This window comes from Mirounga leonina, unplaced genomic scaffold (genome assembly GCF_011800145.1).
Source record: "Mirounga leonina isolate KUSES-001 unplaced genomic scaffold, KU_Mleo_1.0 Mir_153, whole genome shotgun sequence".
Classification (NCBI taxonomy): Eukaryota; Metazoa; Chordata; class Mammalia; order Carnivora; family Phocidae; genus Mirounga; species Mirounga leonina.
The window spans coordinates 10,290,261-10,317,669 of NW_023270387.1; the positions used below are offsets into that span (position 1 = coordinate 10,290,261).

The 27,409-nt window shown below is 42.9% G+C and overlaps 1 protein-coding gene across 7 annotated transcripts in view; it reads right to left on the bottom strand.

Annotated features, from left to right (window-relative positions):
• Positions 1 to 27,409, bottom strand: part of USP28 (ubiquitin specific peptidase 28) — a 59,151-nt gene that overhangs the window by 21,494 nt on the left and 10,248 nt on the right. For 4 of the 7 annotated variants that reach the window (XM_035008973.1, XM_035008974.1, XM_035008970.1 and 1 more), the window contains 10 exons: positions 21,709 to 21,786; positions 20,330 to 20,462; positions 13,200 to 13,305; positions 12,097 to 12,256; positions 6,806 to 6,892; positions 6,038 to 6,175; positions 5,129 to 5,202; positions 4,167 to 4,246; positions 2,826 to 2,974; positions 908 to 1,035 (listed from right to left, as the gene is read on the bottom strand). In XM_035008973.1, coding sequence (XP_034864864.1) covers positions 908 to 1,035; positions 2,826 to 2,974; positions 4,167 to 4,246; positions 5,129 to 5,202; positions 6,038 to 6,175; positions 6,806 to 6,892; positions 12,097 to 12,256; positions 13,200 to 13,305; positions 20,330 to 20,462; positions 21,709 to 21,786 — 1,133 coding nt within the window. Of the gene's footprint in view, positions 1 to 907; positions 1,036 to 2,825; positions 2,975 to 4,166; positions 4,247 to 5,128; positions 5,203 to 6,037; positions 6,176 to 6,805; positions 6,893 to 12,096; positions 12,257 to 13,199; positions 13,306 to 16,186; positions 16,310 to 20,329; positions 20,463 to 21,708; positions 21,787 to 27,409 lie in introns of those variants that run through there. The other 3 variants (XM_035008975.1, XM_035008971.1, XM_035008976.1) reach the window with 2 other exon arrangements.

A 27,409-nucleotide genomic window follows, 5' to 3' on the forward strand; every position in this document is an offset into this window, starting at 1 on the left:
TTTAGAAAGCAGTCTGGAAATTTCTTATACAATTAAACATATACTTTTCATACAACCCAGGAATCTCACTCCTAGGTGTTTTACCCAGAAGCACTAAAAACCACACCAGCACTTTGGGGTGAATGTTCATAGCAGCTTTATTCATAATAGCCTAAAATTGGATACATCTGAAATATCTGTCAACCGGTTAACGGAAAAAATACTGGAATATCACTACAGAGGGTTATTATTCAATATGGATGAATCCCCAAAACATTATCCTTAGTGTAAGAAGACAACCACAACAGAGTGTGTTCTGAATACTAGTATCACCATTGTGACATTCTAGAAATGGCAAAACTACAGGGCAGGAAAACAAGTCAAGTGGTTGCTAGGGCCTGGGGTGGGGAAAGAGATTGACTGCAAGGGGTATGCGGGAACCTTCTGGGGGATGGAAATGTGCTATATCGAACTGTGCTGGTGGTTACTTGACTATAGACATTTGTCAAAACTCATTGGCCCTATACCTAAAGAATGGTAATATTGTTTTGTGTGTAAACTATACATCAATAAACCACTTTAAAAAGATTAAAATCCTGTAATATAAGTCAACCTAGGAATTTTTTTTCAGGAATACAAACAGTATTGAGATTAGATGCAATACCCTGTGGCCGATCCACATGCATGGCTCTCACCTGAAGCCTAGCTACTCAAGCTGTGGTCTCAATATGAAATGCATCATCAGCATCACCCTGAGAGCTTCTCAGAAATGCCAACTCTTGAGCCCCAACCTAGAGCCAGTGAATCCAGTGACTCCACATTTGCATATTATCAAGAGCCCCAGGCGATTCCTATGCACAATACGCTTAGTAAATGCTCCCTACTCCTTCTGTAATACACAAAGAAGACACTCAATCACAGAACTCACCTGTCCATATAAATGATCTGAGGAAATTCCAGCTTATTGTGAATTTTCTCTGGCTGACCAAGGGACTGATTGAACTCGAATCTTGAGAGTTCAAAGGTCAACACTGGAGGTAGCTTTGTAAACCAACGCTATGTCAGAAGCAGAAATATGAAAGAAAGAAGTTAATTTCAGGAAATAGCAAAAGCCAGATTTAAAGCATCCCTCATCAAACTTTCTTCTTCTGGTATAGAATTTATATTCAAATCCAATTGACCCTAGAGGTTTTTTTATCCCAAATACTAAAATGACCACTTAGCATCGTGCCCTCTCAGAGAATGTGGTTAAACATTCCTCAAGACTCCAAATTTACAAGCCAGTCAACAACATTTTATTTGACTATTATCCTCAGAAATACCCACTCTTAAGGTGGGTGAGCTGCAAGAAGAATCCTCACCACTTACTAAGTCATCAGTAGTCAAAACAGGGTCAAAAGCTGAAGAGAACGGCTAGCCTAACCAAAGAATCGTAAATTAGGACCTAAGCAGCATATAACTAAGGAGCTAATTATCTCCATGAATCAGCTCAGAAGACTAATATGTGTACATATATACTATTTATTTACAGTCTATTCACCATAATGTGAATCCCCTTTATTTCTAAGAGCCTCATGATTATGAGTGCTCAAGTTTCTGAGAAAATCTCTGAATTCTAAGACTTTACAGATGTCTCATAAGGGACCCAGTCAAATCAACCTAGGATGTTACCTTGAGCTTCAAGAGAAAAAAGCACTGACTTCTAAAAAAAGATCTCAACTATTCCTGATCACAGATGAGGAAGAGCTAAACCAGGAGAGGCATTTCTGTTCAATTCACCTCTATGCCAGAGGTCTGCAAGAGCAGTTTTTAAGACGTTCCCTTTACCAAAGGAGCAAACAGCTAAGTTCCCTTTCCCTGCTGGCATGAGGTGAATCCAGAGAGCCTGTCTGACTGCCTCAGGCTAAATCTAAATAAGCATAATGATTTTCTTTTCTTCTTCTTTTTTTTTAATAGCGCTCCCATTCTGAATAAAGGTCTCCAGAGGTCTAGCTGGTGAACACCCCTTACTCTTTCGTAAGAGCATGCATCAGCTGTGCACAGATGGGACAAATGTCCCATCCTGCCTCCCAGCCAGGAGTCCGCACTGTCCTTGGAAAGCCAGGGGGGCAGCAGCTCTCTCCCAGTGCTCACGCTGCCCAACAGCTCATGCACTGCAACATGGCTCGTGTCAGGCTCCCGATTTTAATTCAAAAAAGCTCTGCTTTCTCCGACAGTAATTACTAAGTTGGACTCACATAAGCCCACAGTTTTGTTTCAAAATGTATGATAAAGGAGAACAAGCCAAGCAGTGTGGTAGTGACAGTTATGTTCCAAATTCACTAATTCTTAACCCAACTGGAATCCTGGGGCATTAATTAACCCTTGCTCTCCCGCTAACTTCCCCCTTTCCTTCCGACCCACAAAAATAAATGAACGTTAAATTTGAAAAATTTTAAAAGCAAAGGCAGAATTTACTACGAAGAACAGTAAATAGTGTAATAGGGAAAATATTCTAAATGGCATACCATAGGAGTTAATCACTGTACTTTTACCCTCCGAAAATATGGAGGCAGTGGGTTCTCCCTATTGGTACAGGTAGGCTTCAACAGAAAAAGAGAAACTTGATCATACTTAAAACATCAGAAGCAGCATACAACCTTTATATGATTAACTCAAATTCATACTTTCAGCGAAGAATTTATTCATCAAACACTAAGACTGACTAACGCATATCAACTCATGAGAGACCTTCAGACTAGTTCAACATCTGTTATGTGTAAAGTTCTTTAATATCTGATGGGAAGAGCTCAGTTCTACTTAACTGGTTTTGTCACTAGCACGGCAAATAAAAATATCCAACTTACCTCTTGCCCGTACTTCACCGAATGATCGGAAGGAAGCAGCTCAATGTCACCCTCCACCATGGCCCCTTCCAAACATTCGTCTAAGTTGCGATAACCATTTACCTGAAGGGGATACTGGCCGAAGGTCTCATTGTTGCAAAAGGGCTTTCCTAGGCAAAGAAACAGATTGCTTTTTTAAAGACATCACTAGCATTATCCGAAGCCTTTTTGCTGGCACTACGGAGATAGCATCTTCTTGATTCAGCAACTTGCTGAGAACTGTCAGAAGCATACTTAAGCCTGTAGGGCAACTTCCAACGAACCAGTGGATCCAGGCACCAATCATGAGTGACTGCTACCATCACGAAAAGAAAGATGAGCAGACATTATGTGCCTCCTGATCAAAGACTATCCCACCTCTTGTGAATTAGTCTTGCCAAGAAAAGCCTTACCTGAATCTGGTCAAACTCTAGATCCAATTACCAATTTATAAAAAGAGGAGTAGAAAGGAACGTGATATCATGGATATGCAAGCAGCAAAATTTCAGACTTTGGGGAATCTCAGAGAACAAACCACCTGGTTTCTTAAAAAATAACATTTCAAGGAAAAAAGAGACTGGGGGGGATAGTGTACAGATTTTGATAGGAAACTTAAAAGACGTATCAACTATATAAATGACCCACATTTAGATCCTGATTAAAACAAACTGTAAAAATAAACACAACACCCATCCCCCCAATATATAAAATTATAAAACAACATGGAAATCTGAACACTGACTAGATATTTGATATTAAATGCTACTTTTTTGGAGTGAATAGTGGTATTGTTATTGTTTCACAGAGAATACCGGAAGGGTAAGAGAAGAAAGGAGTTAGGGAATGTCTGGCCATGAACTAAAGGTTGCTGAGTTCATGGGGGGTTTTTAGACTGCCCTATCTGGATGATAAAAATTCTCCATAGTGAACAAAAAATTAAAATTACACATCCAACATGCAGCTTAGATAAGCCTCTAAAGCGGACAAGTATTTTTGGCAGTCTAACTCAACAAAACCTTTTGAGATTAGCTATTACATTGGAAAAGAACAACACTGAGAAAATTAAGTAGCATCACTGTGTCTCACATTAATACTAGATTTGGGCTGTGCGAATATTATACGATTTCATCTAACAACTGTAAACACTGTGCCCATTTTACAGATGAAGAGACTGAGGATCCAGGTACTCACACAGTTTGTCCATGTTACACACATACTAAGAGGTAGAATCAATATTCAGACCTGGAAATGCCTGACTTGAAAGCCTTTTCGACTAATACAGATACAGTCACAAGTCTAGATCTAACAGAGCAGAGAATTTACCTTCACGAACCCCTTCAGTGAGGAAAGTACCGTAGAAAAGCTGCACCATTGGATTTTCAGATTTGTTCCTGGGATTGCTGCTTTTAAAAAAAAAGAAAACAGTACTCTATCATTTGGATCAGATAAGCACCACACTAAACCTAACCGTCATTCAAAAGCAAAAATAGTTCACTTTCATAGACCTCCAAAGAGCTAGGCATGGTCCAAAATTAGTAATGGGCTCGTTCAGTTTAAATACTCATTGAGCAAATATACAGGCATGATCCCTGGCTGTGAGGAGCTGAGGGAGAGTCCTACATACCGAAAAATACGTGTATCTGTATACATTCAATATATATATCTATAGCCAGTGACAGATGTATACAAATTCTAGAATACGACAGAAGCAAGAATCAACCCTCTTGTGCAGTTTTGCAAATAAACACAAAAGTTTTCCCAGTGGCACAACAGAAATGGACAAGTCCACCTTAAATAAAGTGTTACTATGTGAGGTGCTATGTGCAAAGCTGTCTTACGATATATAGATTTCTTTTACTTAGAGTTAAAACAATTTAGAAAATTTCTCAGCATCTGTATTCGAAAGGGGATACTTGTATTCTTTGCCCTGAATTTCACTTCTGAAATTCATTTCAGTGCCTGCAGTGACTAAATTTGATTTACCACATTCACATCTAGGATTGATTTGGCCTTCTAACACATTCTGTAGCACAGGCCATGACTTTAACGACGTTCAGCGTTATGGCCTTTCAGTAAAAGGTGGCAGGCTGAGATGATTATCTACATCTTCAGAGAGAAAAACCAAAGGCAAGGAGGATACAGAGTGACAAGTATCTGAGTGGTTACCCCATGAAGTTTGGCAAAACCCAGCAATTTCTACTGGAGAAGAGTACCTTCCCCCCATCATAGTTCTCGCTGGACCACTGTGAGTAGGAATGCGGGCCAAACAAATCCTCAACACTCACTTCACACTCACAGCTAGCTGGAATGCGTCCTCTAGCCAATCCAGGAGCTTGTGTGTGAATTCACTCACATCTTGCTACAAAAGAGGCACAAATGGCATAAGAGTTAGACCCAACACTACACTTAGGGCAATGAAAATCTGCCCTTATCCCGCCAACGATTACGACTGTAGGACTATGGAAGGATTTGTTTGTTGAGAACAAACAGCAGGAAGAGACGAGGAACCCTGGACCCCAGGCACTGCAGAAACAGAAGGCAGCCGCTGCCCAGCTCGTGGCTAGGAGGGAACTGGAGCGCCATCACTGCAAGCCACATCTATTTGTAACAAACGGGGAACGAACAAAATCTTCCGGGCAGGCCTTAAGAAAAGAAAAAGAAAAAAAAGGTCCACAGAACAGACTCTAGTCCTCTAGAACAATAGGAGATCTGAATAGAGAAAAGAGACTTTTATGAAATGTTTTGAGAATTTTGTAGAACTGTAGGACCTTTAGAGAAACAAAGGGAAAATGTAATTTTACGAGGCAGGTGCTCTTCTACCGGTGACAGCTTTGTTTTGTAACAGAAGGTAGGGAAAGGGAAGCACTAATGTCTAGAAGAGAAAGATCACTTAGCAAAGCTGCTCAACTTAGGTTTACGTAGTATTAAAAATAGGATTTTTATCTGGGCCATCCCAAGGCACAGGCGCAGACAGAGGGCTTTACTTTTGTCAGCGACCCTTTGCTGTGATGCGCCGAGGTATTTTCAACCTCCTCGCTACTCCAACAGCCCCTGTGTACCCCGAGTCCCGTGCAGTCACGTTCAGAGCTTACTGCATAGCTGACCTGAGGCCACATCACAGGAACAGCAGCGAGGCATGGCTTTAAACGTCGCAGAACCCGAGGGAAAACACGAGAATAACGGGCTTCTCGTACCTGCTGTTCCTCAGGTGATCGGAACGCTCCCTTTAAGAGATCCAGGGCTGCTGAAGGGTCTACAAATTTGCGATTTGATCCCATCATCAGAGCAAACAAATACTGAAGCTCTTGCATAAACACAATATTTCTCTTTTCCTGTAGAGACACCAACGTGTGAGTAGTGCACGAGACAGCAACCCAACCCTGGATCAGTGAGGACCCAAACCACCTCACAGGTGCTCTGATAAGGTCTGTGTAGGGGATTACCTTCAGCTGAAGCTGTCTATGTGGAGGCCAGGAAGGAATGTTGTAGGAAAGGCAAAGATGTTTATTTTCTGAAGCTGCTGCCCTCCCGCCTATTAGGAAAACGCACCCCCAAGGTGAAATCCTGGCAAGGGTTAGATCGCTGGCAGGAGGCCACGTCCTTGGGCAAGAGCCGACCGCAGAACCTTCTGGAAGGTGCACGCCTCCAGCATCGGCACAGGTCGCCACACACACTTTCTGTGATTCAGAATTTCTGAATCTCCCTCCCAGAGGCAGAAAAGCGGAGGCCGTCAGGACGACTTGCCACTTTCTTGAAACTCTTTTTCTAATTTTATTCCTACTTAACTTTACATTTTTGCAAACCCCTGTTTCGTGTCACAGGGAAGGAAAAAGCCATTTGGGAACGAAAACAAATACTAGCGCAGCCAAAGGACATCACAGCTATCAGCTTTGGCCAGAATTTAAAAGCCTTTGGGATGAGAGGGACCAAGCGAGAGTGAGGACTTCTCCGCAGCGACGTACCGTGTGACTCGGACAGTTTTCAAGCACATTCTGCGGTAGACTATAGCTGAGGACGAGTCTTCGAAATTCAGGCAGTTGAAAGAGAGACTGAAAGAAAGAAAGAAAGATCCGTAGCCTTTCTTTCAAATTAACTGCAGCAGAACGGTATTTCTTTTACCTTGAAAGTACGTGTGACCGTCACCTGCTATTTCTACCTCTATCCTGTGTGAGAGAACGATGGCTACGGTACAAACAAAGCTGACGGGATATTAATTCTTTGGGGAAAAACCCAGAAACAACATCATGGCTGACAAGAGAGACGGATTAAATAACGTATAGTATGTGTATATGACAGATCGTTATGTAGTCATTAAAATCAAGTTGTAAAAAAAAGTGTCTTCGTAAAATGGACTAGTACACAGCACTGAAAGTGAGTTCCCGAGAGCTACAGGATCAACATGGAGAAATCTCAGAGCTATATTCTCTGTGGAAGAAAGTTCCAGAAAAACAGAGTATTAAAGTGTTCATAGTAAGTTTAATTATACACAAAACAACATGGCAGTTGGTCTAAGGATACTTGCAGGGGTGGTTTTATCTGCGGGGAAAGGAGGCTATGACTGGGATGGGCACAGCAGGGATTGGGTATGGGCACTCCCAGGGACCCAGGGAGCTGTACCATTTCTTTCTAAAGCTGGGCGGTGACTACAGCAACATGGGCTACTCTCCATTCTTTGTCACAAGAACTGCATTTAAAAAAAAATTTTAATAGCAGGAATCTCTGGCTTACTTGTAAATCATGCATAATCCCACTATGAATATCTTCTGAAGGTTAATGTTTTTAAAAATCCCTTGTATGAATACAGCTCCTCATCCCAACACACTCCTCAGAGGAAAACCCCTCAGGAAAAGCCCCTCGGACCTCCTGGACGCCCCGGGGAGTACACTTTCCTCCTCAGGAAAGACCCAGATGAAAAACTCTGGAAGCAACATCCTGGGTAGACAACAGGCCTCTGGCTTCCCTCCCACTCTCCCAACCCAACTGGGATGCCACCAACAGGGTGAGCACACAACCAGGCGGTGCCTTTTTTTTTTTTTTTTAAGATTTTATTTATTTATTTATTTGAGACACAGAGAGAGAGAGAGAGAGAGTGAGAAACAGCATGAGAGGGGAGAGGGTCAGAGGGAGAAGCAGGCTTCCCGCTGAGCCAGGAGCCCAACACGGGACTCGATCCCAGGACTCCGGGATCATGACCTGAGCCGAAGGCTGAGCCACCCTGGCACCCCTGGGTGGCACCTTTAAAGTCAGTCCTGCTGTTCCACCAATGTTCTATGTGGAGCCAGTGAGACCGCTCTGCTCTCTACTCAGCCTGCTCTCTTCTCCTTCCACCTCCCCTGTCCCCTCCTGCTGTGTCATTTGCGCTCTGCTGACTATGCCGTCATGTGTCCCAGAAATTCCGCTCTGCCATGAGAAAACTGGCTTTACACTCCATTCTAACCCCTCTCCTTCAACCAAATCTGGCTTTCCCCAAAGACACCGCCATTCTTAAAACCCCTCGACGTGTGAGCTGATGACATTTCCTAATCCAGTATCCCTAGGACCCTCCAGCACCTGCTTCTCCTGTGTCACTTAACTACATCCTCCTCCTCTACTCATAAAGTTTAGAACTTTGGAAGAATCTTCAAATCCTGTCTCTCTCTTAACCATTCCCATCCAATGAGGAAGAGGTTGCTTGGACTCTGCCTCTGGGGTGCTCCTTAGAACCACCTCTTCCCTCCCATCCTTACCAAGTGCCCTCCTTGGTCTCTCCTCACTGCTCACCTGGGTCACTGCTCACCTGGGTCACTGCTCAGGGTCTCTCTGCCTCCAGGGCCTCCCCTGTACCAATTCACCTGCCACACGGGTTCCTCTGTCTTCCTAACAGGACTAAAATAAAGCTCCTGATCCATGGACACCTGCCAAAGGATAACAGCTCTTCTTCCTCTCCCAAGTCCTGTCCACACCCAGCCCAATAGGACATCATGTTAGCTCTGCCCTCTGAATAAATCAAGAATCCAACCTCTTTGCTACTTCCATGGCTACTAGCCAGGTCCAGGCCACTGTCACCTGTCCCATGGACAACTGCAGCAGCCCCCTGCAGAGTTCACTCCACCTGTCCCTCACCACACCCATTCTGCTCTCCTCACATCAGCCACAGTGAGCCTTTTAAGATTCGGGTCAGAGTTCATCACTCCTCTGCTCAGGACCTCCAGTGACTCTCCCCTCTGCTCCTAGTGTCCCAGCCCCTCGGACCTCCTGGACGCCCCGGGGAGTACACTCAGCCCGCTCCCACCTTGGGGCCCTTGCTCTGGGGTTCCCCCACCTGGAATGTTCTCCCCGGAGGCTGCCTGGCTCACTCCCTCACCTCGCATGTATCTGGCACCTGCCCCAACCTCATCCCCTGGGCGAGGAGGCCTTACCTACCATAGTTTATACGGTGCCCTGCTCCAATCTCTCCTGCAGCAATTCTGGTCTCCCTGCCCTGATCTTGCTTCTGTCACACCGATCACAACCTAACATGTCACCTAAATTTAGCTACTTAATTAACTAGTTACTTTTGCAGTTTGTCTTGCCTCACAAAAATTTAAGTTCCATGAGGGTAAAGCCCCGTCTTGGTTCTATTCATTCCCTTATCAAGGGCCTAGAACAGGGCTAGACATGCAGTGGGTGTTCCACTAACGTTTGCTGAGGGAACACGAGCACATCCACCCAGCCCAGGGACCCTTGGCTTTGCGAGCATCCTATCTCTAGTAACGCATTTCTCCATTCCATCTCTACACCCACATCTGAGGTCACACCCAGGATATGTCAATTCCTGAGACGAAGCCAATTCTCAGGCCACAAATTCAGAAAAGCCTGCTCTTGAACCTTTCTGGCGTTCTTGATCCAAGTCCCCCGCAGGACATTTGTTCTTTGACTTCACCAAGGATCTGAGCAAACAGACGCTTCCTGTTCTCCCCTAACCACCAGTCCCTCCCTGTCTTCATTCCTCCCTCTCTCTAGCTTTGATTCCATGGTCTTTAACCATCCTTCACTAAATCCTCAAACTTTCATTGAACCCAGCAGAGCCTCCAGCCTAAATAAATTTCATTTTCCACTTAAGAGTCTCAGAGTGCTGCTAAGAAAAAGTCCTGATAAAAAACAGGCCACACTGACATCACTATGCATTTAAGGTCAACACCCTCAAGTAGACCTTCTAATTTGTAGAAATCCTACTACTGTGTCCTGGTGCCAACTGGTTTCCCACTGTCCGCGGTGACCCCCCCGTTAACACCCGATGCTGTCCCCTCTCCATGGCCTCAGAAAATGGCTGGTCACGTCACAGAGAGGATGATCGGAAATTACTTCAACTGTAATCTGCAGCCATCATGTCTTCCTTGCCCTCCTCTCCCCTACTATTCTCCTGCCCCTCCTGCCCTTTTCCTACTTAGGACCAATCCCTACCTCCAGGCTCCACATCCTGTCTTCTCAGGCTTCCTCAGGAACCTTTCTCAGTGATGCCCTCAGCTTCTTTCAACATCCCCACAGGTGTAAAGGCTGAGGAGGGTGTGAATGCAGCCAGGGTGCTCAAACTCTCTCCCCCTCTCTCTCTGAAAGGACTGACTGATGTCCCTAATTCCACATTCCTTCTGACATGCTATTCTCAACACAGATGCCCGCCGTCTTCTTAAACGGAAGTAGGATCATCTCACTTCTCTGCTCTAAACCTTCCAATACTTTCCCACCTCATAGACAATCCCTAAATTCTCTTCACCACGCCCAGCTCCCCCACCTCACCTCCACTACCTTTCTGACCTCGTCACAGTCTGTTCCCCACCCTCAAGTTCTGCCCTCTTCCTGTTTCTCAACACATCAAGCAAGCTCCTGAACCTGGGTCTTTTTACTGGCTCTTCCCTGTCTGCTGCCCTTTCTGTAACTACAGGGCACATTCCGTCCCCTCCCTCAGGCTTCTGCTCAAAAGCCCACCATATCAGAAAGGCCTCCTACCCCGTCCAGTTCCTCCCGCCCTCACTCATGTTTATGGCACTTTGCACCACCTGATATATATTTTACTGTCTGTCCCGCTCTTTTCAAAGGAAACTCTGAGAGTAACGGCTTCGATGTATTCACTGCTGTTTCCCTGGTGCGAACACAGTGTCAGGCGCACAATAGCTGAATGAATCTGGATCCTATGTATGGAAAGGGAGGCCTCCATTTCCGGCTGAGCAGCTGGGTAGATGTCAAATACCATGAAGGAGAAGACTGGTGGGGCAGGATCAAGTGCCGCACTGTGGCCATGCCAAGTTTAAGATGCCTGGGAGGTACTTCTAGAAAGGCAACCCTCTCTCTAGGGGAATTCATCCACTCCCTTGGCTTTACCACTCTCTATATGCTACTGATTCCCAGAGCTGCATCCGTAGCCCAGATCTTTTAAACAAACTACAGGTTCGTGTCGTTAACTGCCCACGTTTCTTCATGTGGCATCTTAAACTCAGCGTGGGTAAAACTGAACTGAGATCCCACTCTTCACACACACCCAAACATTCTTCTTTTAGCGTCAAATGGCAATATCACCCACCTGATTCCTCAAGCTAGAAACCTTGGAGTCTTTCTCAACTCTCAACCCTATATCCAACCGCTCCACCACATCCTGTAGATCCGATCTCCTACGCAGCTCTAGAATGCTTGTACTCTCCTTCCAAGCCTTATGTAGCTTCTCTATTCCAGGCCGCCATCACTTCCTGCCTGAATGTCTCTGATCGCCTCCCCACTGATGATTTCTCCTTACTAACTCTGGCTCTGCTCCAACATGTGATTCAGGAAATGCTAATCCAAAACACCTATTCAACATCTTTGCAACCATATTCGCAACCACAGGATATTTTGTTTTTAGTACTGCCCAATTTGGACACCAGAGCATCTAAATCCAAAAATAGGAAAGCAACGAAAACACAATTAACGCCATGGGGAAAATAAAACACCCCAGTCTTATATATCTGTTTCCATTTTTTAAAAGCTATGTTTCTCACATTTCAGTTGAACAAATGACAAAGTTGTTCCCAGAACACACAGTTGTCTCAAAAAATATCATACCTGAGGGGCACCTGGGTGGCTCAGTCAGTTAAGCATCTGACTTCGGCTCAGGTCATGATCTCATGGTCCTAGGATTGAGCCCCGAGACAGGCTCCCTGCTCCACGAGGAGTCTGCTTCTCCCTCAGCCTGCCGCTCCCCCTACTTGTGTTCTCTCTCTCTCTTTCAAATAAATAAATAAAATCTTTTTAAAAAATACCATACCTGAATAACAGCACTAAACCAACATGTATTGCCAACATTCTTCAGCCCAACGGGCCACCCATCGACTCTCCTCCAGTTGTTAGGATTGGGATTTTCTCCCCAGACTTCACAGCGTTTTCTCTTGGAGCGTTTCGTTTCTGCAGAGGCTGCCTCATGCATCCTGTATGGTGCCAAAACACCACGAATCCAGAAAGGAAAAAGTTAAGGAACAATGTATTATATATGGAGAATGCTGGTAATCTTTCATAGATAATCCAAAATGCCAGATGAACTATTTACTGGGTCATCGCTGGCTATACAGTAATTATAAAACTATAATGCAAGTGTAAAGTAAGATTTAGACATAGATGTTAATCCTTCCACCAGAGATTATTACTTACAAGGTCCATGATGGAACTGAGCTGACGCTCAAGCCTATTTATGGCTACTGTATTACAAGTTTTAGATTTCAACAACAGTGCCCTATCTCAGACCTTGCCATTGAAAAAGGCAAGAGAGACACTCTGCTAATGGTAAGAGCCTTTCAACGGCCTAGCACACAAAACCTGGCCCTATGTTTCCCTGAAAAAACAACTCATCGGTGTGAGGGAATAAACGTGTCCGGAAACTGACCGGCTACCACTGGAACTGGATGTTTACGAGCAATACTAATCACCAAATTAGCACCAATTCAAAAAAAGATATCCTTGGTCACTCCTGAGACAGGGTAGTTGAGTGATAACTTTCATTTTCAAAGAGCTGACCACACGACCCTCGAAGTTTACAAAGGTTCCAGGTTGATAAAGGGAATCCATACTGTCAGATGCTTGCACGAGGATGGGGTGTCTCCCTCCAACCCCAGAAATTGTAAACTACAAAAGCCTGCAGGCTTCTACTCAAAGACCACGGCTACTGTAAAGCCCTTGTCATATTTGGCTTTGTCAAAAAAATAAACCAAAGAATAAGTAAACTAATGTGAATTTAAATTTTCTCCTAAAAGAAATTTCATATGGATGCAATTAAAAGAACTTGGCAGAATGGTCCCTCAGTGGCATCCACAGCTATTATTGCCTTCGACCTAGACACTGCTGTGGGGAGCGAAGAGGACAAATTACATCAATGACCTGTTCAGATCTCTTCCATCAGCTTGAATTTTGGGGGATTCCAGTAGGCTCAAAGCAATGGCAGCTTGAAGATCATCTTTGTTATCATGGGTAAGGTCTATCACTTCTGTAAGAGGAACAGAAATTTAATTAGTCTACATGTAGGAAACAATGCCCTTCTGACTGTATGGTAGGAAAAAAGGCAAAAGCATTCACAAAACTCGTTATGCTCCCTAGTTCTCATCTGTGGAACAACTTTATTACTCTGTGCCAGAGCCACTGAGTAACTCACAGCTATACGGTAACCTTAAGACGAGCCAATGAGCCACGAAAATGGAATGAATACCCACTTCTGCAGTCTTATTCCAGAGTAAAAAATACATCCCATCTCTGTAGGTCAAGTTATCTCCTTACCTGTCATCATAAAACATCAGCTAAATATTGAACACTCAAGGCACAGATATTTTCAATCTCATACAAACTACTCTGGAGAATAGAGAACGTACTCCCCAATTCACTTTATGAAACCAGCTTAACACCTAGCTATAGCCCAAACCATCCAAGAATAGTAAGAGAAAGGAAAAACAACAAACTCACACACAATCGCAGATGTGAAAAAAAAAAAGAAACAAGGTATTAGCAAATAAAATCCAAAAATGTACCCCCCAAAAATCAAATATTAGGACCAAGTGGAGCTAACTGCAGAATGAAATACTGAGTTAACATGAGAAAACAGACCAGCAGAATATGCTGAAAGGAATCATCATCTCAGTAAAGAGAGAAAAAGCATTTAATAACAACATTCTACCTCTATTCAGGAATAAAAACCCCAAGCCAACTGAGAAGAGAATATTCGTAGGCTGAGAAAGAGTAACCATGAAAAGCCCACAGCATGGGGCACCTGGATGGCTCAGTCGGTTAAATGTCTGTCTTCAGCTCAGGTCATGATCTCGAGGTCCTGGGATCGAGCCCCACATCGGGCTCCCTGCTTGGTGGGGAGCCTGCTTCTCCCTCTCCTACTCCCCCTGCTTATGTTCCTGCTCTCACTGTCTCTCTCTCTGTGTCAAATAAATAAGTAAAATCTTTAACAAATTAAAAAATTTTTAAAAAAAAGGAAAGCCCACAGCAAACTTTATACTTAATTTGAAATGTAAAACACACTTATTTTCAAATCAAGACTAAGACAAAAATGTCTACCATCAGGACTTTTACTCATCATGGTTCTGAATATTCTGGCCAATTCAGTAAGAAAATAAAAGAAACTAGGGGCACCTGGGTGGCTCTGTAGGTTAAGCATCTGACTCTTGGTTTCAGTTCAGGTCAAAGGAAACCATCAAGAAAGTGGAAAGGGGGAAAAATTTTTCACAAATCATGTATGTGCTAAGACACCTACATATATGGAATATGTTTTAAAAACTCTTGCAAGAGAATAATAAAAAGAACAAATAGCCCAATATTAGAAACGGGCAAAGAATGTGAACAGACATTTCTCCAAAGAAGATATACGAATGGCCAGTAAGTACATGTAAAGATGCTCAATATCATTATCCATTAAGGAAATGCAAATCAAAAGCACAATGAGATATCATTCTGAACCCATTATGATGGCTATTATCAAAAACAAAAAACAAAACAGGAAAATAACAAGTGTTGATGAGGATTTGGAGACATTGGAACCCTTGTGTGTTGTTGGTGAGAATACAAAATGGTACAGCTGCTGTGGAAGTTTGAAGAACTGAGTTTGGCAGTCCTTCAAAAAGTTAAACATAAAGGGATGTCTGGGTGGCTCAACTGGTTAAGCGTCTGCCTTTGGCTCGGGTCATGATCCCAGAGTCCTGGGATCGAGTCTAGCATTGGGCTCCTTGCTCAGCGGGGAGCCTGCTTCTCCTTCTGCCTGCCATTCTCCCTGCTTGTGCTCTCTCTCTCGCTCTCTCTCTCTCTCCCTCTCTCTCTGTCAAATAAATAAAATCTTTTAAAAATAAAAAAGGGCGCCTGGGTGGCTCAGTCGTTAAGTGTCTGCCTTCGGCTCAGGTCATGATCCCAGGGTCCTGGGATCGAGTCCAGCATTGGGCTCCTTGCTCAGCAGGGAGCCTGCTTCTCCCTCTGCCTGCCACTCCCCTTGCTTGTGCCTCTCCCAACAAATAAATAAATAACATCTTTTTTAAAAAAAGGATAAACATACAAAGCTTCACGACAATTGGACTTAGTAATGATTTCTTAGCTATGACACCAAAAGCACTGGGAACAAAAATAAAAATTGACAAAAGGGACTCAATCAAAATTTTAAAAAACTTTTTTGTGCATGAAAGGATATAGCCAATAGAATTAAAAAGCAACCTAGAGAATGGGAGAAAACATTTGCCAATCATATACATGATAAAAGGGTTAATATCTAGAATCTACAAAGAATTCCTACAACTCAATAATAAAATATAAAATAACCCAATTAAAAAATAGGTAAGGGACTCGAATAGACATTTCTCCAAAGATGACACACAAATGGCCAGCAAGCATATAAAAAGATGTTCAGCATCACTAATCATCAAAGAAACTGCAAATCAAAACCACAATGAGGTATCACCTCAAACTCATCAGGATGACTACTAAAAAAAACACACACAAACAATAACAAGTGTTGGTGAAGATGTGGTGAGACTTGTGGAACACTAATGCACCATTGGTGGGACTGTAAAATGGTGCAGCAACCACTATGGAAAACAGTACAGACGTTCGTCAAAGAAATAAAAATAGAGCTACCATCTGAGCCAGCCATCTCACTTCTGGGCCCTTGCCAGGGTCCTTGCATCCAAAAGAACTGAAAGCAGGGTCTCGAAGAGCTATTTGCACCATCCATGTTCACAGAAGCACCATTCAGGACAGCCAATCAGTGAAAGCAGCCCAAATATCAGCCGATGAATAAATGGGTAAACAACATGTGGTATCTAGATACAAGAGTATGACTCAGCCTTAAATAGGAAGGAAATTCTGACACGTGCTACAATACGAACCTTGAGGACATTACGCTGCGTGAAGTACACTAGTCACAAAAGGACAAATACTGTGGGATGCCACTTAAAGGAGGTCCTCAGAGCAGTCAAAATCATAGAAAGTAGGATGGTGGCTGCCGAGAGCTGAAGGGAGGGGGGATGCGGAATTATTGTTGCGTGGATACAGACTTCAGTTTTGCAGGATGAGAAAGTTCTGGAGATCTGTTTCACGACAAGACGAACATATTTAACACTCCTGAACTGTACATTTAAAAATGGTTAAGATGGTAAATTTTATGTTACGTGTTGTTGACAACTAAGAAAAACAGAATCCCAACTAATAAATTATGAAATCTCCAATAAAATAAAAGAATGACAGCAACAATAACCCGTGGCTGCAGGAAACACTAGGTGGGGGATTATATAATAAATGAATCAAGCTGATAATATTCTGAACACACTAACAATTTTAGTAACACAAAAAGAGAGCAACGGGATGTTCCCTGCTTCTTGGATATGACAAAAAAGAAGATACATTGTACACACGGCCCTACCTGAGACACAGTCATGCCAATTAAGCACATAAGTCTCTAGGAAAGACAGGGGACCGAAAAATCCACTGAAAGATACCACAGGAATGAAATCAGCAAATTTCAGAACGTATGAAATCTGAGAGAACAAAGGACTTGATTTCTTTGGACCCTAAAGTTGCAAGAAAAAAAGAGGGGGAAATAAAGAGTGTCTTATCTCTTTTTTTTTTTTTTAAGAAAGAGAGTGAGCGAGAGAGAGCACGAGCGGGAGAAGGGGCAGAGGGAGAGGGAAAGGCAGACTCCCCACTGAGCAGGGAGCCCGACACAGAGTTCGATCCCAGGACTCTGGGATCATGACCCGAGCTGAAGGCAGATGCTTAACCAACTGAGCCACCCAGGCGCCCGTAAGAAGACATTCAAATATATTTAATGTTTTAATGTCATCTGGATCATTATTTTCACAAGCCAACTGCAAATATATTGTTAATGAGATGATCAGGGAGACTTCTACCCTGGTATTTGAAATTAAGGAATTACTAATTTTTAAAATGTGATAATGCTGCAGCTATGAAAACAGTCCTCTTTTAGAAATATTAAAACAAGAAAGTTAGAAGTGCCTGGGTGGCTCAGTCAGTTAGGCATCTGCCTTCGGCTCAGGTCATGATCCCAGGGTCCTTGTATGGAGCCCCACATTGGGCTCCCTGCTCAGTGGGGTGTCTACTTCTCCCTCTCCCTCTGCTCCTCCCCCCCCAACTTGTGCACAAGCACGCATGTGTGCTCTCTCTCTCAAATATATAAATAAAATCTAAAAAAACCACAACAAACGAAACAAAAAAAACCCAAGAAAGTTAAACACACGACCCAGTAATTCCACTCATGGGTATATATCCTAAAGAATTAAAAACAGATACTTAGTGAAATAGAATGGGAAACATGAAAATCCAATATAACACAGAGCTAATACTGCAGATCAGTGGGTAAGTAAAGCCTTTTTAATAAAAGTACCCTTTAATACTAGGACAACTGCGTAGCTGTATCGGGCCGGAGGGTGGCAAGGAATCGAACTGTATCTTACCTTATGCCTTGCCCCTTCCCCCAAAATCCACTTCAGATGAATTAAAGAATGTGAAGAGCAAAACATCAGGATTTTAAAATCCTATGACTTCAATCAAGGTATAGAAGGAGTTCTTAAACAAAAAACACAAATCACAGAAAAAGACCAATAAATGCAACTACAATAAAATTTGGCTATTTAGTTCATCACCATAGTGTGAAAACACAAGTCACCAATACGGAAAAGATGTCTGCAACACACAAATCCAAAAGAGGGGGTCAATACCAAATATACATAAGGTCAGTATCAAGAAATGTATCGAGAATAAGCTTATTATCAACAAGATAATATCAGGAATCAATCAGAAAAAAGCAAACAAACAGAAAAATTGAGGCAGAAGACATAAAGAGAAATTTCACTTATAAGGAAACATTAATGGTCAAAAAGAAAAAGATGTTCAATCTCATTACCAATGTAAAAAAATTCTCACTGAAAACAAGGTATTTTGGTATTTTTTATCAAAAATATGGGCAATGATTTTATACTCTAACAAGTTTGAGAGCAACAGTTATCCCCAAATCCTGTGACTGGGAATTTAATAAATAGTTAAAAAATCATTTTGGAGAATATTGCCTATAAAACTGAAGACGAGCGTATTTTACCACCCACCAATTACACTCCTAGGTATACACACTAAAGAAACTCTTGCATACATGTAATAGAAACACAAATCAAACAACTCACAGCAGCCTTTTTTATAATAGCAAAAAAATAAATAAATAAAAATGGAAACAAACCCAAGTCAATAAACAAATACATAAATTGTGGTATATTCAGACCATGAAATACTATACACCAGTCAAAGTAAAGGAACTATTTATAACCTTCAACAGGAATGAATTTTAAAAAGAAAAACGTTAGGGCACCTGACTTCTTTAAAAAAGAAAAACGTTGGGGCAGTGTCTAACTCTTGATTTTGGCTCAGGTCATGATCTCAGGGTCGTGAGATCAAGCCCCACATCAGGCGCTACACTCAGTGCGGAGTCTGCTTGGGATTCTCTCTCTCTCTCTCTCTCTCTCTCTCTCTCTCCCTCTGCCCCTCCCCCCGGTGCAGGCGCATGCACATGCACGTGCTCTCTCTCTAAAAAAAAGAAAAACATTGCCTGAAGAGTCATTATTGCACTGAAAGAGATATACAAGGATATGGATATTCCTAACAGCATTATTCAGAATAGCTCAAAACTGCAAAAAGTCCAAATATCCATTAACTCCATCTGCCCTAGCTGATGGCTCCCTCTTCCAGGAAGCCTCCTTGGCTTCCAGAGTCCCATTCTCCCAGCTCTCCTGGTCTTCTTCCAATGTCCCTGGACACTGTTCACCTGCCCTGGCCTCTAAGCACTGGGAGTATCCACCGCTTAGTCACTGAACCTGTTCCCTTCCGTGCACCCCAACTCCTTGGAAAGCTCACCTGGTCCCCTAACTTCACATCCATTCACAGGTTTACGATTCCAAGTTTTCTCTCTCTGCAACCGGATCTCTCCCCGGAGCCTCATGCTTGGATCCTCACTGCCTTTGCGACACTCCACCTGATGTCTTGCAGGTGCCTCAAACAGCATTTCCCTCATCTGCCACCCAGATCTGCTCTAGCGGCAGCCATTCCCAGGGTGCTTAGTGCAACTCCAGCATTTTCGCTGCTCAGGAAAAAACCTGGAGCTGCCTTTAAGTCCTCTCTTTCACACCCCTTATATCTGCTGTAAGAATATCCCACTAGGATTTTCTTACTCCTCACCCTCCCACCACTACCTGCTAGGCCACACCGCCAGACCCTGCAAAGCGTCCTGACTGTCCGGGGCTCCCTGCTCTGACCCATGCTCATTACCTCCCCCTGCAATTCTGTTCTCAGCAGAGCCGTCCGAATGACCTTTAGGAAATGGAAACCAGTGGACGTCATTCCTCTGCTCCAAGCTCTCCGCTGGCTAGCCTCTAGCTAGAGGAAAAGCCAAGCACGCAGAAGTCTCTGCAGGACCTGCCTCCTGGTCCCTCCACGGCCTCACCTCTCACCCGCTAAAGTCTCAGCTCCCGCCTCCTTGCTGTCCTTGAGCAGGTGGTATACATCCCTGTCTTAAGACCTCACTGACTCCTTCAGCTCCCTTTCACCTTATCAGAAGGCCCTGCTAGTAAAAATCCAATCCCCGCCGCTACTTTTTTCATTTCTTTCATTCCATCCTTTACTTTTCTCCATGGTACTTATCATTCTAATATGCCATATAATTTACTCATCGATTTAGTGATCTCCCCCACAAGAAAGTAAGCTACATGAAGGCAAGAATTCTGTTTATTTCCAGTGTTTAAAAGAGTGCTTGGCACATAGTAGGTGCTCATTAAATAAATGCAGAATGAATGAATGAATGAATGAATGAATGAATGAATTCATGTAATTGCTTAGAATTAGGCCTGGCACATAGTGATGGTTCAATAATTCGCTATGATTAGCACTATTCCAAAAGGGTTGATGTGACTGATAGGAAACGCACGTATTTTCTGCTAGTTCACAGCAGGACCAAGACAGCATATGCTTACTTGCTAAAACTTCTTTGTTGGCAGCGCTGCCCTCTACTTCAGATGGTTCTGTAGCAAGAGTGTCTTGACTGGGCTCTTTAACTCTTTCCTCGGTGAGAAGGCTGACTGCCTGGGTGATGTCACCATTACTGGCCTAAAGAAAGGGGAAAAAAAAAAAACCCAGAAATTTCAAAAGTAAAGCATCACAGCATTTAAAATAGTGAGTTAGTTTTTTGGTTTAACTCCTTACTACCTCAGCGACATTCTGAGTAAGTCAGGGCATAATTCTAGGGTAGAAAGTAGAAGAAAGACAGTATGGTGGAGGATAGCGAGTGCACCATGCTCAAAGCATCTATCAAACTCCTGGTTTGCAGGAGGGGAGCCGCCATGTTCTGACTTCCCACCCCACGCAAACAAGAATGAAATCTTGCTGAGATCTGGTCTCAGTAGCTCCGGATGCTACTACTCCGATTTCACACATTAGCTAAGGCATGATGTGTCAAAAGGGGGCTGGCAATGAAAACAGAGATTCTAAATGAAGTCGGCCCCTACAGCAAACATGCCAAGCAGTTACCATATTCTATAGTGGTGATCACATTTCTATTTGTTTTTAACTTTTTTTTTTTTTTCTTAAAGATTTTATTTATTTTTTAGAGAGCGAGCGAGAGAGAAACAGCATGAGAGGGAAGAGGGCAGACGGAGAAGCAGACCCCCTGCTGAGCAGGGAGCCCGATGCGGGACTCGATCCCAGGACTCCAGGATCATGACCTGAGCCGAAGGCAGTCGCTTAACCAACTGAGCCACCCAGGCGCCCCTATTTGTTTTTAACTTTTTATTAGGAAAACTTTCTAACATTTACAATGGTAGAGGCAGAGGGAATGTATAGCTGAACCCCAGGCACCCACCACTCACCTTCAACAAATATCAAGTTAGGCTCAATCTTATCTATTCTGCCTAACCTCTCCCAGACATTTTGAAACAAATCCTAAGCATCTTATCAGTACATGAAAACGTAAAAATATAACCCACAATGTTATTATCACACCTTAATAGTAACAAGTGTTTTAATATCAAATCACCAGTTCAAACTTGCCTGACTCAAAGATTTTTTAGTGTGTGTGTGTTTGAGTCAGAAGCCACATAAAGGCTATACAATGCAATTGGCTGATGCATTTCTTAAATCTCTTCTGCCCTGCAGGGTCCCCCCGAGTTGAGTCGCTCCCCATCCCCAACTTCTCCCCCACCTTATTGGGCCATTGATGATACTAGGTCATCTGACCCATAGAGCTCCTGTCCCTATATGCACTTTCATTTTGGCATAAAAATAGCTTGATCTGACATAACTATGATATGGACAACTGTTTTAAAGCCTGTTGACTAACAGTGGCCTTGAAACTAACCTTCAGAGCTTCATGAAGAAAGGAAGGGTCCTGAATGCCTGTGATTTCTCTTAGTTGGTTTAACAGCATTTGGCAGCTCTATATTTGAGAAACAAACAAAAAAAAAACACAGGTCAGTCACAAAGTAAAGCTGGATACGTTTAAAGAATTTAAGTACAAGTAACCTGGATAATCATGTTTGAGACTTGTGTATTTTACTTTAAGGAATCGAAAAGCTCCGAACAAGAAGGTACTGACTGTCAAGACACATTCTAAAATGCCAAATCTTGGGGCACCTGAGTGGCTCAGTTGGTTAAGCCTCTGGCTCTTGGTTTCAGCTTGGGTCATGATCTCGGGGTCGTGGGATCAAGCCCCTGAGGCAGGCTCCACACTCGGCGCAGTCTGCTTGGGATTCTCTCTCCCTCTACCCCCCAGTCCCCTAACTGCGGTTCTGTGCTCTTACAAATAAACAAATAAAATCTTTAAAAATAAATAAGATAAAATAAAAATGCCAAATCTATTACTCTTTTAAAAGCTTAATCATGAAAAATGCTTTTGGTACTTGTGGAAAAATTATGAGTAAACAATAAAACTATTAAGTATATAAAACATTTAAATGTAATATCTAGCTCTCGGAGTAGCTGAAAGTGCCTGAGGTTTTTCTTTCTGTGAGTAATACATAACTAGGTCATAAAAGGAGTCCAGGGAATTTGCATGGATGTGAAGATGTGCTATTTTAAGCTTCACTGCACATGCCTTTTTTGTGTGTCATTTTTCACTGACAATAAATTTCTAATCATGTAATTAACAAATGATACCACCAACATCATATTTAAAACTACGGATTTGATTGCTTAAAAAGAAGTATAGACAAAACTAAGATTTTCTGAATTATACATAAAATCCCAGAGGGAATAAACTGTGGAATGCTTTCCCGTCATTAATCGAAATCATGGAAAAACCTATCTTGTTAGCTTTCAGCCACCACAAGCTCAGTTTATAACCCCTTTGCAGCTTTCAAGTCTTCACTGGAACATTTTACCTTGTTTTGCACAAAGACAAAAGTTGACACAAAACACCTAATTTTTACAAGCAAGCTCAATATAAAGAACTGGTTGGCCCAATTATTTTAGATGATTATTGAAAACGAAATAGTTCTGGGGCACCTGGGTGGCTCAGTGAGTTAAGCATCTGCCTTCAGCTCAGGTCATGATCTCGGGGTCCTGGGATGGAGCCTGTTGGGCTCCCTAGGGAACCTGCTTCTCCCTCTCCCTCTACTTGTGCTCTCGCTCTCAAATAGATAAATAAAATCTTAAAAAAAAAAAAAAAAGGAAGAAAACGAAATAGTTCAAATTTAATTCAGCGAGAGGAAATCATTCCTAAGGTTATTCTAGAATTAAGCCTCAATTCAATACTTGGTGATTCCCATCAACTATCCTTCAGTTAGTAATATGTCTCCAAGAGGCAGTCTATGTTCACCGTCAGCTGTAACAGAAATAGTATCCTATGTTTTTCAACAGCTGAGGGCCCAATGCAACACTTAAATATCACACAACTAGAAATAACTAACTGAAACAGCCCTGCACAGTGCTCAGAAAAGCATCAACAGCCCTGCTGCTTTAGTCATGGGCCACGGTCATAGGCTAGAAATGGAACCCGACCCTGCTGAGACCAGCAGTCTTGGAGGCTATGAGTCTTGTCAGAGGCAGTCATTGCCTGTATACTGGGAGAGTGCTATCAGACTAAAAGCTGTCCAGATTTAGCCTTGGCTAATGCTGGAAACACAAGCATGGGATTTTTATTTTATTTTATTATTATTTTTTTTAAAGATTTTATTTATTTATTTAACAGAGAGATAGCGAGAGCAGGAACACAAGCAGGGGGAGTGGGAGAGGGAGAAGCAGGCTTCCTGCCAAGCAGGGAGCCCGATGCGGGACTCGATCCCAGGACCCTGGGATCATGACCTGAGCCGAAGGCAGACGCTTAACGACTGAGCCACCCAGGCGCCCGAGCATGGGATTTTTAAAAGAATAATGTATTAAAAAGGTTTTTTGGGGGGCACCAGGATGGCTCAGTCAGTTAAGCATCTCACTCTTGATTTCAGCTCAGGTCATGATCTCAGGGTCATGAGATCGAGCCTCAAGTCATGTTTTGTGCTCAGCACGGGGTCTGCCTGAGACTCTCCCTCTGTGCGCGCTCTCTCTAAAAAGAATAAAAACAAACTTTAAAAAATAAACAATAAAAATAAGAAGGTTTTTCTTCCCCAAACGAATTCTAATTCCATTTTATTTTACTGTACAAAAGTGTGTGAATCTATGTATCTCAATCATACGCAATATTCTAAAAAATCAAAATCAATATGCCCCCAAAAGGGTGGGATAATAGACCTTCCTCCACGTATGGTGGGGTCCCATGCCAGTAAACCCACTGTAAGCAGAAAATGTCATTAAGTGGAAAATGCACTTACTACACCTAACCTCCCAAACATTATAGCTCACCGAGCTGACCTTAGATGTGCTCAGAACACTTACATTAGCCTGCAGTGGGAGAAAGGCATCCAACACAAAGCCTATTTGATAATAAAGTGTTGAGTATCTCATGAGATGTACCGACTACTGTTCTGAAAGTGAAAACCGGAACGGCTGTAGGGGTGCAGGTTTGTAAGTGTACTGGTTGCTGACCCCCGAGATCGAGTGGCTGACTGGTTGCTGACCCCCGAGATCGAGCTGACCCCCGAGATCGAGTGGCTGACTGGCCCTGCCCAGTGTCACCAGAGAGAGGGGCATGTCGCATAGTGCTAGCCTGGGAAAAAGATCAAAATTTTAAATGCAGGGTATGGTTTCTACTGGATGTGTATCACTCCCACACCATTGTAGAGTCGAACGATCGTAAGTCAGGGACTGTCTGTAATTGGGAGGAGGAAGTGAGCAGTGTTATTAGCCCTCAACTGGAACCAACAAGGTAGCAACAGGATTGACAATCACACCCTCACCTCAAACTACTCTGTGTACCAACTGACACTTAGGGTTCACAGAAAATAATGCCAGTCAAAAATAGCAGCTAACATACGCTGCTTGCTTTCAGCCAGGTATTGTTATAAACACCCATTTGTATTAACTAATTTAACTAATTTCGCCTTTGTAACAAAGCTGGGATAGGTGCTAGGCCCGTGTGACAGAGAGCAGGCATGGGGAGGTCACGGCACTTACACAAGGTTATTGCTAGTGAAGGGCTGCCTGCCTCCAGAGTCTGCGCTCTATGCCGGGCTGTCTCTGAGAAGACCAGGAAAACAGGCAAGAATACCTATTTTGTGCAAAACCAGGCAATTATTTTGTTCCTGTATTGTGACCTGGGTCTCTGCAGCTTCCCAAGATCCCTGTGATCACAATCACGACTGTGATTACGTCGTGGTACGGTCAGTTCCAAAGTAGTCACCGTCAGGAAAGGGCTGTATCGGAGGTAAATTCTATTTCTGACTGAATCTAAGGGGCCATTCGTTATAAGAAGCACACTTATTTTACGCGCCACTAAGGAGAAAAACGGTTGCCCACTTAAACTAGGACAGGATGCCTTCATGACAGTCCTAGGAGACCCATGAATTGGTCACACCAGCTTCCTGCAGCTCTAAAAATTCCTTATTTATGTTGAGAACCACATCGGGTTTCCCTGTTTCCAGGTGCACTGCCCAGCATGTGACATCTTTTGCATGTTTCTCAGTGACAAAACCTAATATACCTAGGCTGTCTTCCTTTCTTAGGTCCCATAAAACACTTGATTGTAGCTTTGCAAGAAAATATGAAGCTGTGCTCATTCCTCCAGTGACAGATATTTTGCCTCACATAAAATCAAATTTATACCCTACTGTTCTGTTTCTATGCCTTTCTTCATCCGGTTTTTTTTTCCCACTTAAGCGTTGAATCAGTGCGATCTTTTAAAGCGAAAAGTAAACTAACATGTGGTACCAACAGTACATATAACTCAACTGTCACGACAGTAGGAACAGCCCTGACCAAGCCCATACATGTGCAGACAATGATTAAGTACATCACCTCTGCTACTTGGAGGTAGTAAATGTAAGGAGCATCTCAGTTTCAGAGACCTCAGAATGCCAAATAAATATGAGTCAATGAAATACGGTATTCCAAGTGTTAAACAATTCATCAATCATTATATTTGGCCGTGCTTTCTCGGTTTTCCTTCCAGGAACAAATCCATGTGTATTCCAACAACTCCGATTTACTCACAACATGACATAAGGATAGGACTTCCTAAAAATGACAGCAGTTTTTGGTGGGTAAAACTAAACCCGCTGAAATAGGACTACTTGATAATGTACTGCAATGACGTGCAAAGAAGGTAATATGGTGAAAAGGACTGTTTCAGTTCATCAACTGGCCCAAAGTTTTTTGTTTTTGTTTTTTTTAAAGATTTTATTTATTTGACAGAGAGAGAGAGCGCGCACACAAGCAGGGAGAGCGGCAGGCAGAGGGAGAGGGAGAAGCAGGCTTCCCACAGAGCAGGGAGCCTGATGCGGGACTCATGACCTGAGCGGAAGGCAGACGCTTAACTGAGCCACCTAGGCGCCCATGGCCCAAAGTTTCTAAAAGGCATTAAAAGCTTTTAAGATGCAGCCACTCTTATATAGCATAGAAGAGGCTGAAACTGGAATTAAAAGCCAGGAGAAAAAAGGAATTAATCATTGTTTCTCCTCTTTTGTTCAAATGCACGAAACAATTCCAATAGCACAAAAGGATACAGAGTGAAAAGGAATTTCTCTCTTCTGTCCAACCCAGTCCCACTTCCCAGGAGTAACCACTATTAATAATTTCCAATATATCTTTCCAGAAGTGGCCTATGCACATGAATATGTCTTTTCATACTGAACATCGTGTCCAGCAACTTGCTTTTTTCATACTGTCGAACACATTAAGACAATACTTTCTCACTTCTTTGAATGCATGCCCCAGTCAAATACAAGAAAGGAGTCTGGGAAGCTTTTACAATAAGGACATATGGAACGCACCTTCACAAATTAGAGAAAATGCCATTTTTAGCAATTTATTGCGAAGGTTGAGAAACAAGGAAAATAAGGGCAAAGATATAGGAAATCAAACTTAGGTGCTTACTGTGTTACAAATCTAACAGTAAAATTAAAAGTTATTATTAGGTGGGACTCAGTGTGCAGTTTCTACTTGTGATAAATAAGTGGGACGTGAGAGGTGGTGTGGGACTGGATTAGGAAAGGTTCTAAATGTCAGCATGAGTTTGGACTTGATCTGATGAACAATGGAAAATCATCACAGGTCCCTCAGCAGGGCATAAATATGAGGGAAAATAAGGGTGCTTTAAGGGGATTAATCTAGCACATGTGAACAGCTAGTTCAAAGGGAGATAAGACTAGGGAAAGAAAGCTTAACCATGAGTTAGAAGAGTACCGAATACACAGGTGTGATGAGACAGGGAAGGTGCCGAGAGGAGAACTGAAAAGGTAGGACACACAGTGAACATCTCAGAGAATGGAAAAATGAAGCTTAGTCAAATATTTGAAACTGCATGCCTGAGAGAATGCTGCTGGCAAGGACATAAAAGGACACCAGCAAGAAAACCAACCAATGTAATACACCACACTACCAGAACGAAGGGTAAAAACACCTGATCACCTTGACTCATGTAGGAAAAGCATTTGACAAAATTCAACACCTTTTCATGATGAAAACAATCA